At 38.1% G+C, this 13,434-nt stretch overlaps 1 protein-coding gene across 1 annotated transcript; it reads left to right on the top strand.

The window, feature by feature from the left end:
- Positions 1–553: 553 nt before the first annotated feature.
- On the top strand, positions 554–13,162 carry LOC138942645 (ankyrin repeat domain-containing protein SOWAHB-like). The gene is made up of 6 exons (XM_070313029.1): positions 554–761; positions 8,134–8,206; positions 8,723–8,815; positions 10,483–10,507; positions 12,592–12,618; positions 12,994–13,162. Exons 1-6 carry the CDS (start codon positions 747–749, stop codon positions 13,097–13,099), a joined length of 339 nt encoding a protein of 112 aa, XP_070169130.1. The 5' UTR covers positions 554–746; the 3' UTR covers positions 13,100–13,162.
- The last annotated feature ends 272 nt before the right edge of the window (positions 13,163–13,434 follow it).

The following is a 13,434-nucleotide window of genomic DNA, read 5'->3' as shown; positions in this document are numbered from 1 at the left end:
GGAATCGCATTTACTCTATTCCGACTGTAATCGATTGCCAGTCGGGGAGTCTTCTCTCTTTCTCTCTCTCTCTCTCTCTCGAATACATCCCGACGATGATTTCCATTCATTTAGCTCGTCCCGGTTGACAGCCGGGCCGTTGCCGTCGCTTAATTCGCGAATATTTCACGGACGCGTCATCTCGAAAATACGTTACAGCTGCTCGCGTCGTGTCTCTGCAATCGGGCCACCTTCGGCGCCCGAAAAATCCGCAGCCGCGGTCATAAATCCCGGCGCTGATACATTTTTACTTATCACCTTCCCATCGCGCCGGCTTCCTCGCAAAATCCCGCACGGTAATCCCGGTCTCGCGCGATTTAAACGACCGTCGAATTATGACCCCGTCTTTCTTCGCGCGTGTTGCAGACGGCTTTACATTGGGGCGCCAAACACGGCGAGGAGAGCATCATTAAATTAATAGCGGGCACCTACAGGGACTACAACAAGAGTATCAACGAGACCACGGTGAGTGTCCTTCCACCCCCCCCCCCTCCCTCTGAGGTTGCTGAATAAAATATTGTTTAAAACCAGTATCTTTTTTTGCACATTATAAGGTTGAAGAATGGGAATTTTTATCCGTAGAATATATTAAACGATTTGCACTATTCGATCTTACATTATTAATCTTTGCAAACCGTAATATAAGACTGGAGATCAACTTAATCTTTCATATTTTTCTGTTTCCGATCATCGAATGTCTCCATCGAATGACGCAGAATGGGGTAAGTGTCTTATTCTTTCAAATATATTAAATAATATTTTTTGTAATAAAATTATTTTATAAAATTATCAAATAAAATTGCGATCGATGAAAATAGTAGCAATTTATAATTCATATATCGGGCTAATAAAGTTTGCTTCAAACAATATTATTTTCTATATCGATAGCGCTCTTACTCGAAATAAAGCGCATCAAATACATTCGGATAACATCGAGGCGGAGTATGTTTGTCGGTCCTTGCCACGATCGCGTATAATTTGCCGGACGTACGGAGAGCGGGATCGGTTTAGAGAACGATTCGCGTTGTAAGAGGTAGAAGAAACGGAGTCAGTTCGCGTGAGAAGGAAGAAAGGCAGGAAGGAAAGAAGAGAGAGAAAGAGAGGGGAAGCGCACAGAAAAGCCCGCAGATAGGATCAGACGTGTGTGGTCCCGCCGCTTTGCTCTTTATAAGACTTATATAAGCCAGGGTAGTGCTTCACGACAAGAGACGGCGAGTACTTATAGAGGAGAAGGAGGAGGGAAAGAGCGGAATCCCTCGCGCTCGTTAGCGGCTCGCGACAAACTCCGTTGCGGTCTCTCGTCTCTGTCTCATTATTACAGAATTTATTTTGATTTTCAAGCAAAATTATTTTGATTTTCTGTCGACATAGGCACACATGGAATTGATTCATTTATTTATGATTCTAAATTGAAGTAAGACTTTTGACGAGTGATAAACTGTTATAATTTTATGCGAATATATGAAGAAAAAATCGCGAGAGGAGGGACTCACTTAACTTTCCTGTCGACCTGTCATTAGATTGAAATTCACCTCGAGGCGCATACATTCCGAAAGTCGGCTCATTTGTCTTCTTGTAAGGTCTTTCTTCTTCGCGCGCTCGATAGACTCATTTGTTTCCGCAATGTAATCCGAACTGGCTTGTCGATACCACAGTACCTTTTCTCCTCACCTTTATTCTCCCGGGCCTTTTCTCATCCATACAAAAAAAAAAAAAGACATTGAGAAAAGAATCTCTTCTACATCAATATCTCGGTAATTTTCAAGTTGTACGACAACGGAAAAATGAATGATCTGAAGAATCAGCAAAAGAGAGAGAGAAATCGAGTGTACAAGAGATTTCCATAATACGGGGAAACGCATTATGCGCACACGCGTCGCTATTCCTGTACCTTCCACGATGACAATTCCGGCCGACTCGATGCGCCGCTGCCGGGGATTAACGCAGCCCCGGATATAATGAATACGGTCGCGCTCGTGTACGTACCGATGTAGAATAGGTAATCCACACCCCGGACGAGGGATCTGTCCTCGGCGAATCCTCTCTGGACGTTTTTTTCCCTCTTTCCTTTTCCACGGCGCGGCTTTAGGACCAGACTGCGGATCGCGCGGCTCGGCGTAATCTGTCACCGGCGTCGCTCCCGCGCCGCGCTTTCCTACGGCTTATCCCCTGGCTACCGGCTTTCCCCCAATCCCGCGGCAAATGAAAGAGGACGTAGGAGAGAAACGAATGGAAAAAAAAAAGAAAGCTTCCGGTGAAGCTTTCCCGTGGAATCGCTCGAGACGATCTTATTCGCGACTAATATCCGTCGCTCGCGGGCATCGATACCGGTTTCTCCGACAGGTTTGCTGGAAAAAGTGTCAGGAAAAGTCGATATAATAAATTTTACAAAGAGTATATGCCAAGTAATAAAATTATTCCCTCTTTCGCGCGTACCCGCATATTTGCGCGTTACGGTTCTTTTTGAATATTATTGATGTTTACTAATTTAATTTCAGATCTCTCCTCGTTCAGAGTTAATATCAAATTTTGCGGCTTTGTCGTATGAGCTTTGGAATTTTCGATGCAAGTTGAGAATGTCTCTCGATTTCAACGAACACCCAACTATATGACGCTCTTAGCGTGAAAAATCATAGTTCGAGAGACCCGTCATCGCGGCTATTTTATTCTCCGGCTCACTTATTTATTATCTGACTCACTTATCGTAAGAATTCCGCCGCTCACGACTTTTTTAATCCCCGATCGGCCTATGGACGACGAGGCGGATCGCAGAGTCACTGGCATAATCTGTCACCAGTACCGCTTCTACCGTGGTTTTCTACCGGCTTATCGCGGCATCGCCTCGCATTTAATCCCCGCAAAAAACGGGGGATGGCCGCGTTTATTTTCTCGTGTGCCCCCCCCCCCTGAAGGGGACGGGGGGTATTCACGTAAGTCGCCCATGTGGCGCCTGGATCCTTGCCTGGCGCACGACAGCCAACGACGATTCCGATTAAGGCTCCAGTAGATGCAACTGGAATCTGCAACGGGTGATCCATTCGAAACATAATCTCCGATTCGTGATCGAGAATTAATTATTTAAAATATTTGATAAATTATAGTCGACGCATTTTGCGAATCGAATTTTTGAGAAATCGTTATAATAATGAAGGAAAAATTATCTGTCACATTTTTCACGCGTTAAGAGTGAATTACTAAAATTTAAATCGTTAAAATTTAAACTTGAATAAACTTTCATTATATATAAAACCAGTCGCCTTCCGGAAAGTTTCAATCTCTAAATCTTTACCACGGCGTACATAAGAATTACGTATCTCTTATTTTAAATTACCTTGGCCCATCGTGGGATTTAATTCTATCGCGCGGAAATATACGAGACATATAAGAAATGTCTACACGATAGACATCGTTGAAAACGATATTGCCCTCCCACCAATTTTTGAGCGGGCCTATGTTGAAAAACGAGATAACCTCGGAACATGCGGACTCCTTCCCCGGACTTCTTTCGCCCTTCCAGAAAGGGCAGGGAAAAGGAGAAGCGCCGTTATGATATAGCGGCTCGTAAAGGCGGCCCGATGTAGGAAAATATTAAAATTGAAAATCCTCAACGGTGATATACGCGTGCGTGATATTGGTGGCCGGCAGCTGTCCTGTTCCTGCAGGACGAAAGAGGGAGAGAGAAAGGGTGAGTGAAATGAAGAGGCAGGAAGAAGGGACACGTTAGAGCGCGCGTACTCGAACGGAGAGGAACGGAGACGCGGAAGACGAAGACGAAGTGGCGATAGGGGGGCGCGATATTGTCTCGAGGCTCCGTATGCTCCGGGACATCGCTACTTTAAAATATCGTCGGGAGAGCATAAAAAGGGGGGGGGGGGGGTCCTCCCGTCCTCCGCGCGCATGTGTCCACCCATGTACGGGGTGTTTGAGAAGTCATCCGTTTCCATATCTAATATCACAGAAATCCAGATCCGGTACATAAAGTCAAATACTCGCATTTTTCGAATCTCTTTCTAATCATTTGGTATTTTGTCCCCTGAAATATTTTAATTCAAATATTATCACTCACGCTGGAAAGTTTTATTTCGAAGAGATAACGTTACTTATATCGAACAATATTTTTTAAAGCTTTCGATATTTCTTCTTCTTCTTTTTTTAATTCAAAGGTCGATGCTTGAATGTTGAAGTAACGAATGCACCTTCGAGTTAGATTACCAGAATCGCGGTGAGCGTGCTATTTGTGCGACACCTCGTACATGCACATCCGTATCGCGAAGGGATGCGTGAGGGAGGGCGCGTGAATTGGCCCAGGGGGGTGTCGCGCCACTTGTCGTGAGGGCACACGTGTCGCACGCTATTGGAGCTGGCAAGAGGGTGATGCGCGAGGAAGTCTACCCGTACATGCCGTTTTCCGCTCTATATATGTGATCGTTTCGCGCGTATCTATATAGGCGCGGGGATTTTAAAGTGAAATAAATTAGAAATTTTTAGGGGCGAGGAGAGAGCGAGTCGCATTCTCTCCACACGCGCGAGCGACCAACCCTTCTCTCCCGGCTTAGCGTATCATAAGCGAGGGTGCGAAAGCGCGAAGGGTGCGTCCCGCGTTTCGATAACTACGATCGCGGTTTTGACACATTTGTCACTATCGTTTATTGCGCAGTTCGATATTAAACGCCAACGATATACAGTCGTTCATGAACCCGGACGACAACGGGGACGATTTTTTAATCGCCTTCATAGCGCGGCCAAATGTCGCGCCCGATGTATCTCGAGGGTGGGCGTAATTGAGGGTAAAAGCATTGTACAGATTCAAATCGACCCTTTCGTTACGCATTTTTTCGCCGCGGCCTTTGTACCAACGGGTATAGCGTTAATGTATTACGATTACGCGCACCGCACGCAGAATTGAAGCATAATCTATTACGTCCGCAAATTCAATCCGCTAAAAGCTTTCTCTGTAATTAATTTTTTTATCTTATGATTCGTCTGCTAATTTGTGTATAATATTGTATCTTCCTTATATAATAAAAAAAACTCAAATTAGGCTCGTAAAATTTTTTTCCAGCGTATAGGAATAGAATAAAAAGTTTCTTAAAAAATTCTCACTCGCCTTCACCTCTTACACACATGTCGTGTGTATATAAAAAATATATAGAATGAGTTTACGTGTTCGAGATACACCTGTTTCTTTCCTTATTCGTGAATGTCACGCATATTTTTACAAAACATACTCTCAAGTAGATCGCTCACATTTTCACCTCCGCCGGATAATAACTCGCGCACACATACACACATACATACGTATACAATTACGCGCAATTTGTCGTACTTATCGACACGAGCATCGTTACAACGTACTCTTTCACGAATGCTAGCCCGCGGCAAGAGTACAGGGTGTCCCTGACCGACCGCACTTTCATTTTACCATAGATACTGTCTGCGAATTGTCGAGGCGAAAGACTGCCGAGAGAGAAAAAGAGAGAGCAAAGAATAGCCTGTCGATGAAAAATAACTAACAATTAATGATGACTGTTTTGATATATTTAAAAATGTTGATATTTATATGCATCTGTCGCGAGTTTTTAATTTTGCTTCCTTGTCATTTATGAAACAGTTGCAACTTGTTCGTGTTGAAAGAGCGAAAGAAAGAATCTTCCAACCTTCCCCTCACACCATTTCAAAGAAGTCTAATCGAATTTAATTCAATCTAATCCTCATTTAAATTCTAAATGTAATATTTAATTATTCTATTAATTTATATATATATATAATAAATAATATTAAATTTAATTAATTTTGATTTTATTTTGCTTTTTGCTATATTGCCTTATTTTTATTAATAACCATTGCAACGATTTTTTATTTTTACCATTAGTATTTAATATATATATAGTAATTTAAAATTTAATCTTAAAAATAAAATCAATGTTATCGGCATCTTTTTTAAAGTTTGATAATATAGGCAGGCACCTCGTATATTATGACTTTGTATTTTGCATACTTTAATTCGTACTACTTTGTTGTTTGGCCGGCTCTCGGTCCCCCGACCGAGCTCTCTCTTTCTTCCAGCGACTTTTATCTAAATTAAACCAGTTACCTTCGGCATGAAAGAGGTACGTTGAGCGACGACTGTCAGACTGCGTCGTATAAAATTTGGATTTAAATTCGAATCTATGTATTTGAAGAGAAATATAAATGCTATTTTGATCCAGTTGTAAATATAGGCGCAAGATATGTGTAAGAGCAAATAATTATTTCACACTACGTAAAACATCATGAATGATTTTCTCGCCAGTATCAACGTAAAGAGAGTGTAAATTATTTTGGTGATTAAAATCTTTTGCGATAACTGGGAGATCGGATCCACCTCGCGGATCTCTTATCGGACTCGATTATACGACTATCATGACACTATTACGCAGTGTCGCATCAACCGCGCATCCACCTCACGTATCGTATTATCTTAGCGAACGTCGGAGCGGCAGCTGTTATTTGATGTGCGAACTGGAAAAGCAAGCCCTTTTTTCACCTGCTCCGTCCGAGTCGAACGATACTAATTGCGAGATAACGTTCTTTTAATACTTTTGCCCTCGCGATAAATGGCGCATGTAACGGTGATGCCCCGAGGACCTCGACGTGTCGAGCTTGTCACGATGAACGGAATGTAAGGGCTTTTAATATTCGCTTTTGTAGATCAATCCGATATACCGTATCTTAATGAAACGACTCTTAATAAAGATATGTACGAAATAATATCGTCCACTTAACAAGCGCGGACTAATATTCGTTTCTTTTTAGTCTCGTGCATTATACGTATATAATACATTGAAACTCGTATATGTATATCTTCATAATACGCTTAGCTTAATCATAAAATACACAGTGTTCGTTGACTGCTCATTTGTATATAAGATCGATTTATACGCGATATATTTATAGTCACGCACGTCCTGTTGATCATAGATCGACGAGCGGCGCGAACTTCTAATCAGGAAATAATCTCTTGACTTGATCTTTTTTTTTTTTAATTTTCGACATTAAATGAACATTAAGAGTACGCGCTAATTAAAACTTCCAATTAAAATGTTGATCGAAGTACAAGTTCGAGATTAACCGGCGGCCAACGATCTGTTATCTATCTTATCCGTTTCGAATACATTGTATTCGAAAAAAAAGATTCACATAGGAGCCGGATGAAAGTGCATGCGTGCAGGGCGATAAGGGCGATGCACGCGAGGCTAGTTTTCGCGGCGTCGCCGTCTCCCTTACGTACACGCACGCACGCACGCACGCAACCACGCACGTATATAAGAATTGTTTCGGATCGCGACGTCTTTGTCGCGGAAATGCGAATTCGCACGCTCGAAGTGATATTCATAATACGATGCCATTAATTACTCATTGTCTCTGCGACGGCACTGTTCTGTTAATTCCTTCCTCCTTTTCTCTCTCCCTCCCTCCCTCCCTCGATCCCTTTTCTCTCTCTCTCTCTCTCTCTCTTCATCGCTCATTCTTATATCGCCTCGCTCACTCGCGAAGGCACGTCACGCATTCGAGCAAATCGTAATAAGATACGCAACGTCGGTACTTGCGACGAGAGGAGTGATATGGCCTCTCTATTATTTTTTCATCCATCCTTATTATGATTTCCTTCCAACGGGAGAGATTGGCGTATCCTTTTTGTACGGGACGGCGGAAACGCGGCGGACAGCGCAGAGAGAGATACACATACATACACACGCGCAATTAGAAATAAATTATTCATTAAACCGTTGTAGACCGAACGTGTCTGTAATGTATTAATAATGCGCACCTTGCGTCAACGTGAAAAGATGTGAACATTTCGTTCGCGTGATATTACACGCTGGTCGAACGTGAATATGTATCGTCGGTCTTTTAATTCGGTCAATTATCGATACACGCTCTCCTTACGCCCGGTAGAACTTAATTAATATAATTTAAACGCCGCGCGCGCTCTATGCGTTTAGCACGGCGGAAAGATATGGAAGAGATACGTCTATTATTCTTTAAACGATCGAGAATTGTTACATATGTGCGAAAACGAGTATACCAAACGAATTTGTGTCATCGTTTTAGGGCTACACACCGTTGCATATCGCCATGCAATTCGGCCATGAGAATATATTCAATCTTTTGGTTCAAGTGTACGGTGAGTATACGTAAGAGTTTCTCCTTTCTCGGAGATCGCTCTTTTAAGCGGAAACAATAAAATTGTCACCGATTAAAGCAGTAACAAGTTTTACCAAAGATCAGCGAGTATTTCATTGATCTTCAACGAAAACACAAATTTTGCTCCTCCGTTTTATTTCACTGATTATGATAGTAATATTAATTAGTATTCAAATTCAGCATTATATACGTATTACACTTTTCTTCATTTTTAAGATGTGATTAAACTTACGAAAAAAATGAGCAAGACTCTTGATAAAAATCAGATATTTTTTAAATAAAATATATTACTATTATAAATTAATCTCACATATAATATTTAAAAACTTGATATATATATATATATATATTTTTTTTTTTTTTAATATCACTGATTATCGATGATAATATATTGATTTCATTTAAGAGAGCGAGATACGATAGCAAAAAGACGGCGCGTCGTGATCGTAATGTCTCGTACACATTTTTCACATGTTTTTTGAAAATATATTTTCAGGCGCGAATCAGGACATACGTGATTATAGCGGTAGGAAGGCCAGGCAATATTTGGTCTCGCAGGAGGCAGCAGTCAGCCAGGACACTTTCCACAGTAAGTACATTCTTCCTCTTAAAGAAAAAATACGCATCATTTAGGAGAATATGATGCAACTTTTGTAAATAATTTATAGAGGGTTGCGTTCTCTCTTCCGCGCTCGCGGATATTTTGAAATGTTTCTCGTAATCTTATCTACGATAGATTAATGTCTACGGATCGTAAGTTGCGAATTAATATCTTCTCTACGAACATTTAATAAAATCGTATTTGGAATATTAATCGCAAATTTTCAGTATCGTCTCGATCTTCTTGTCCGTCTTATAAAATGCGTTTATCCATCAATTCTCTATCTCGATTAAAAGGAAATAGTCTAATTTATTCTCTTAAGCTGAACCAGTGAAAATGTCATTGATTAAAGGAACAATAAAATTTCTAACTAATAAGTTCATTTATCTTCAGTGAAAACACTCACACTTTGCTTCTCCATCTTTATTGATTATAGCAGTAAAATTTGATATAATCAAAATTCAAATTCAAAATTATATGCATATTATATTTCTTTATTCTTAAGATATATCTATACAAAAAAATTAATAAGACTCAGTTTTTTTAACAAAATATTTTGCTATGAATTTATCTTATATATTTATAACATAAAACGCATTTTAAGATATCGTTGAGTAATTAAAATTAAAATTAAATTAAAATATATTTGAAACTAATAAAATACTTAAAATTAAAATAAGATTGAAATAGCCACTAGTACTAACTGATTTTTATCAGTGAAATTTCATTGTTCGCAGTATTATACTTATAACTGAATCAATTGTTTATCAGTGATAATAGATCGATTCCATTTAAGAGAATATATTGACTGAAAAGAAAAGATTTCACTAGAAAGTTTTGTAAATTATTCGCTCCTTTCCCACATCGAAATCTTCTTTCTTTTCACTTATTAACGATCGAGAGATATTTTTCGTCCTGTATATATACTGTAGAAACAGGCTGTGTACGAAGAAAGTAGTTTAGCATAACAAGTAGTTTGAAAACAAAAGACATAATCGTCGTCTGGAAAAAAAAGAAGTTTTTAAAAGAATTCTTTCCGCGTGTGCCTTCAACTCCTCCGCTCGCGGAAAACCAATTACGCTGCGAAGTACACTGTTGTAATTTACGCCGCTTGTAAGTGTGTCCCGTCAAAGTTCCGTTGCTTTCCACCTCGTATATCCCGTGTCGATCATTGTTCAACGTTCTCCACGCTCGTTTCGCGGCATTCGCCTCCTGTCATACTCCGGCACATTCCAGTCGATGGCTATTCCGCTTAATCTATACGAGAGAATTGCATGATATCTAGTACTAGTTATTGTGCGAGCTAATACCGATTCAGATAGATCGAATAATAAGGTAGATTTTTTGAAGATAGATAGACTTTAATTTTTCATTGCAACTTCTGGTGTACGCTAAACTCTTTGCACGTCTATCTCAGCACCTCTTCGTCTCTCTCAGTACTATAATTAACTCTCAGCAGCATGCGACAATACTGCGACCGACAATATTGCTCCCTCGGGATTTCTATAGGATACCTTTCTGTCGCTTTAGATTTAAGGTACGTAGACCGGTGGAGAAATATGACGCGATATATTTGAATTGCCGGAATGGAAATGGTGTTAACGGGCTCTCCTAGGTGAGTACTTCGGGGTTCTGGAAGTATTCTTCTGTTGTAGGGATTACTGCTGCCGCTACGCTCAGGCAAGTTCAGAAGCGCATCTCCGCTAAAGTAGTAAAGCGCTTGTGCCGTCAGATTAAAGTACGTAGGCGCACCTCTTAGAGTAACGTATGACTGTCACTTTTCTGCACATCTCTCTGACGTGAGTATCTTGAAGTTTCACGGGCCTCCCTGCGCGAACTATGCTCTTAGAGATTCGTTCGAAGATATCGTTTGCCAAATTTAAAAAGCGGATTCCAGTACGAATCTGTTTTACTTCTGGCATTTTACAAGCAACAGGAATCTTTGTCCATTATTTTGTCACTCGAAATATGTCTGAAATGTGTCGAAAGTGTTTAAATGTTTAGCTTTGACGTACTTACTCTAAGAATAATATAACTCTATTGTCCTGTATAAAAATTCATGTTTTTATCCTTTTTAGATATCACTGAAAAAAAGTTTGGTAATAGCTACTAAATTATTGGGATAAATAGTGCTAAAAATGTTAAACCTTGTAATAGCAATTACTAAAAGATTTAATCGAGTGAACGAATTTAATTCGGAGAACTTAAATTTAATTAGATTCGACTATAAATTTGCATTATCCAACAAAATTTTAATAACAGTTACCAAATTTTAATAGCTACAAATATTTAATAAGTATTACCAGATATTTGGTAACTATTATCAAATCATACAGACAGTCCGTTCTGGATTTGAACAATATTTTTCTAAATTACTTTAAATAAAATATTGTTATATTTATACAATACAATATTTGAATCTGCATTTTTTCATATTTTATCGTATAAAATTGAAATAAGTTGCTTTTAATGATAGTTAATGAATATCTGATAAAGTTGAATTGAATGATTTAGTAATACTTATTCTATATTTGACTACAGTCATCGAGTCGGATATTAAATATTTAATAATTGTTATTAATTGTTACTAAATTATTTATTTGATTCAATTAGAAACAAAATTTATTTATAATTAAACTGATTAAATATTTAATATTAACATATGTATTTGGCAACTATTACCAATCAATTTTTTCAGTATAATATCTGTTTAAGCACTACTTAATATATAACTGAATATTAATCGGTAGTAAATTTTATTATTTTTTCTATGTGTACCGTGTACAAAATTTTTGTATTTTGTTTCTTTTTTATCATCAATGTTTTAATCACACGTTTTGCTATGATTATAAAACGTGAATCGTCAAAGTGGCAGTGGTACATTAGATTTCTGGCATCGTCGAGAAATAACGTTGTCTGTAACTCTGGCAATGTGTGTGAAGCAAAATTAATCTTCAAACTTATGCTTTTCATGTATCAAACGACGAAAAAAAAGAACATAATAATGTATTTTCGATTAAGAGTGTGATAATAAGATAATTTCGGAACCTCTTGTGATTTATTTGTTATATAAGATACTTTGTTTCACATCACACGTCGCCGCTATTATTTGTTATTGTTCTCTTGTGCGATGCGTTATTGTACGTAAATAAAGCATGTACACTCAAGCATGAGAAATACATGTGTATCTCACTCCGGTTGATTCTCAGCCTCACTCAGTTTCATTCGCACACTGGATAATTATTACACTTAATAACAATGACAGGATGTATAATTCTCGAAAGGGAAAGTAGGGGCTCCCCTATTTTTTATATTAATTTATTTAACCGTACATATTAATTTTCCTATATAGGAGAGAGTTTTTCTCTTATTTTTCTAACATATTAAAATAACGCGAATTTTATATTATTTTTAAATATCGCTCCTTAAGCCTATTTTTATTTATTTGTTTTGATTTTATGGGAGCTTCTCTGTTAATTTTATATTATTTTATTAACTATACCAAATAACATCCCTCTTATGGCAATTAATTTTTAATTGCAGATTTGTTTTATTAACAAAAATTATATTTAATCGCCTTTCCTTAAAATTTATCAAATATATTAGACATAATTAACATAGCTTCTAACACAAAGTCGTATACTAAAAAAGTAGTTTTTTTCCACTTTATTCTAACTTGCGATATTTGTATATCACTTCGTCAATCTCCCAATTTCTTGCTCTTTACGAGATTCAGTTTGAAATGATTTTCTATTTTATTTCAGAAATAAAAGCAAGGAAAAAGCATGCAGGTAAGAAATAATTCTTTTGGTTTGGTCCGAGCGTTTTAGTAGAGACTAACTTGGCGCATGAAATAAGCTAAAAGCTAAATAGATTACGTTAATATCACAGCATAGCAGTTTTAATCTTCCCTCTTTTCGTCAAACTTGTAACTAAAATAATTCTGTTTATATAATTGCACAATATTAACTTCTATAATTTTTAAAAGCGGAACGTCTCTCATATTTCTATAGTAGAATTAACGTAGCAAAATAAAAATAATCAGAGACATGCCTTCCTGTCACACACAATCGGCTATATTCTTCGGCAAAATTATATTTATTAAGGTGAAGAGTAATGAAAGAGCCCCTTAAGCGCCATAATAGAACGATTGATTGAATATATAGAGAAAGATCTTGGTTTCCTACGAATTGGCTCGTTGAACGTTCGCGTGAAACGTACGACGGAAGCCTTCAGTCAGTTCCTGGGTGTGGCAACGAGCAGTACGACTAGCAGCAACAATGAGAAGATTCACAAGTCGTGGGGATCCGCGGATAACGTTCAGGTATCATTTTTTCTTCAACGCGTCTCGCGCTACATTGAAATAATATATAATTTCTTAGTAGAGAAGTTTCTTTGATTAATATTAAAACATTCTGTACAAGATGGAATACACGCAAACATTCATAATTAAATAACAAAATTTGATTAATATATCCGCGATCGATAACAAATATTTATGCTTTCTCTTTTTTTCAAATGTGAAAGACGAATGCACCAGATCGCGATATTTATAGACTACAACATATATATATATATATATATATATATATATATATATATATATA

Source organism: Polyergus mexicanus, unplaced genomic scaffold, assembly GCF_030449975.1.
Source record: "Polyergus mexicanus isolate NDT 795.1 unplaced genomic scaffold, iyPolMexi1.0 SCAF_23, whole genome shotgun sequence".
NCBI lineage: Eukaryota > Metazoa > Arthropoda > Insecta > Hymenoptera > Formicidae > Polyergus > Polyergus mexicanus.
Note: the sequence above shows the minus strand (reverse complement) of the source record. Positions and strands in the feature narration are given on the sequence as shown.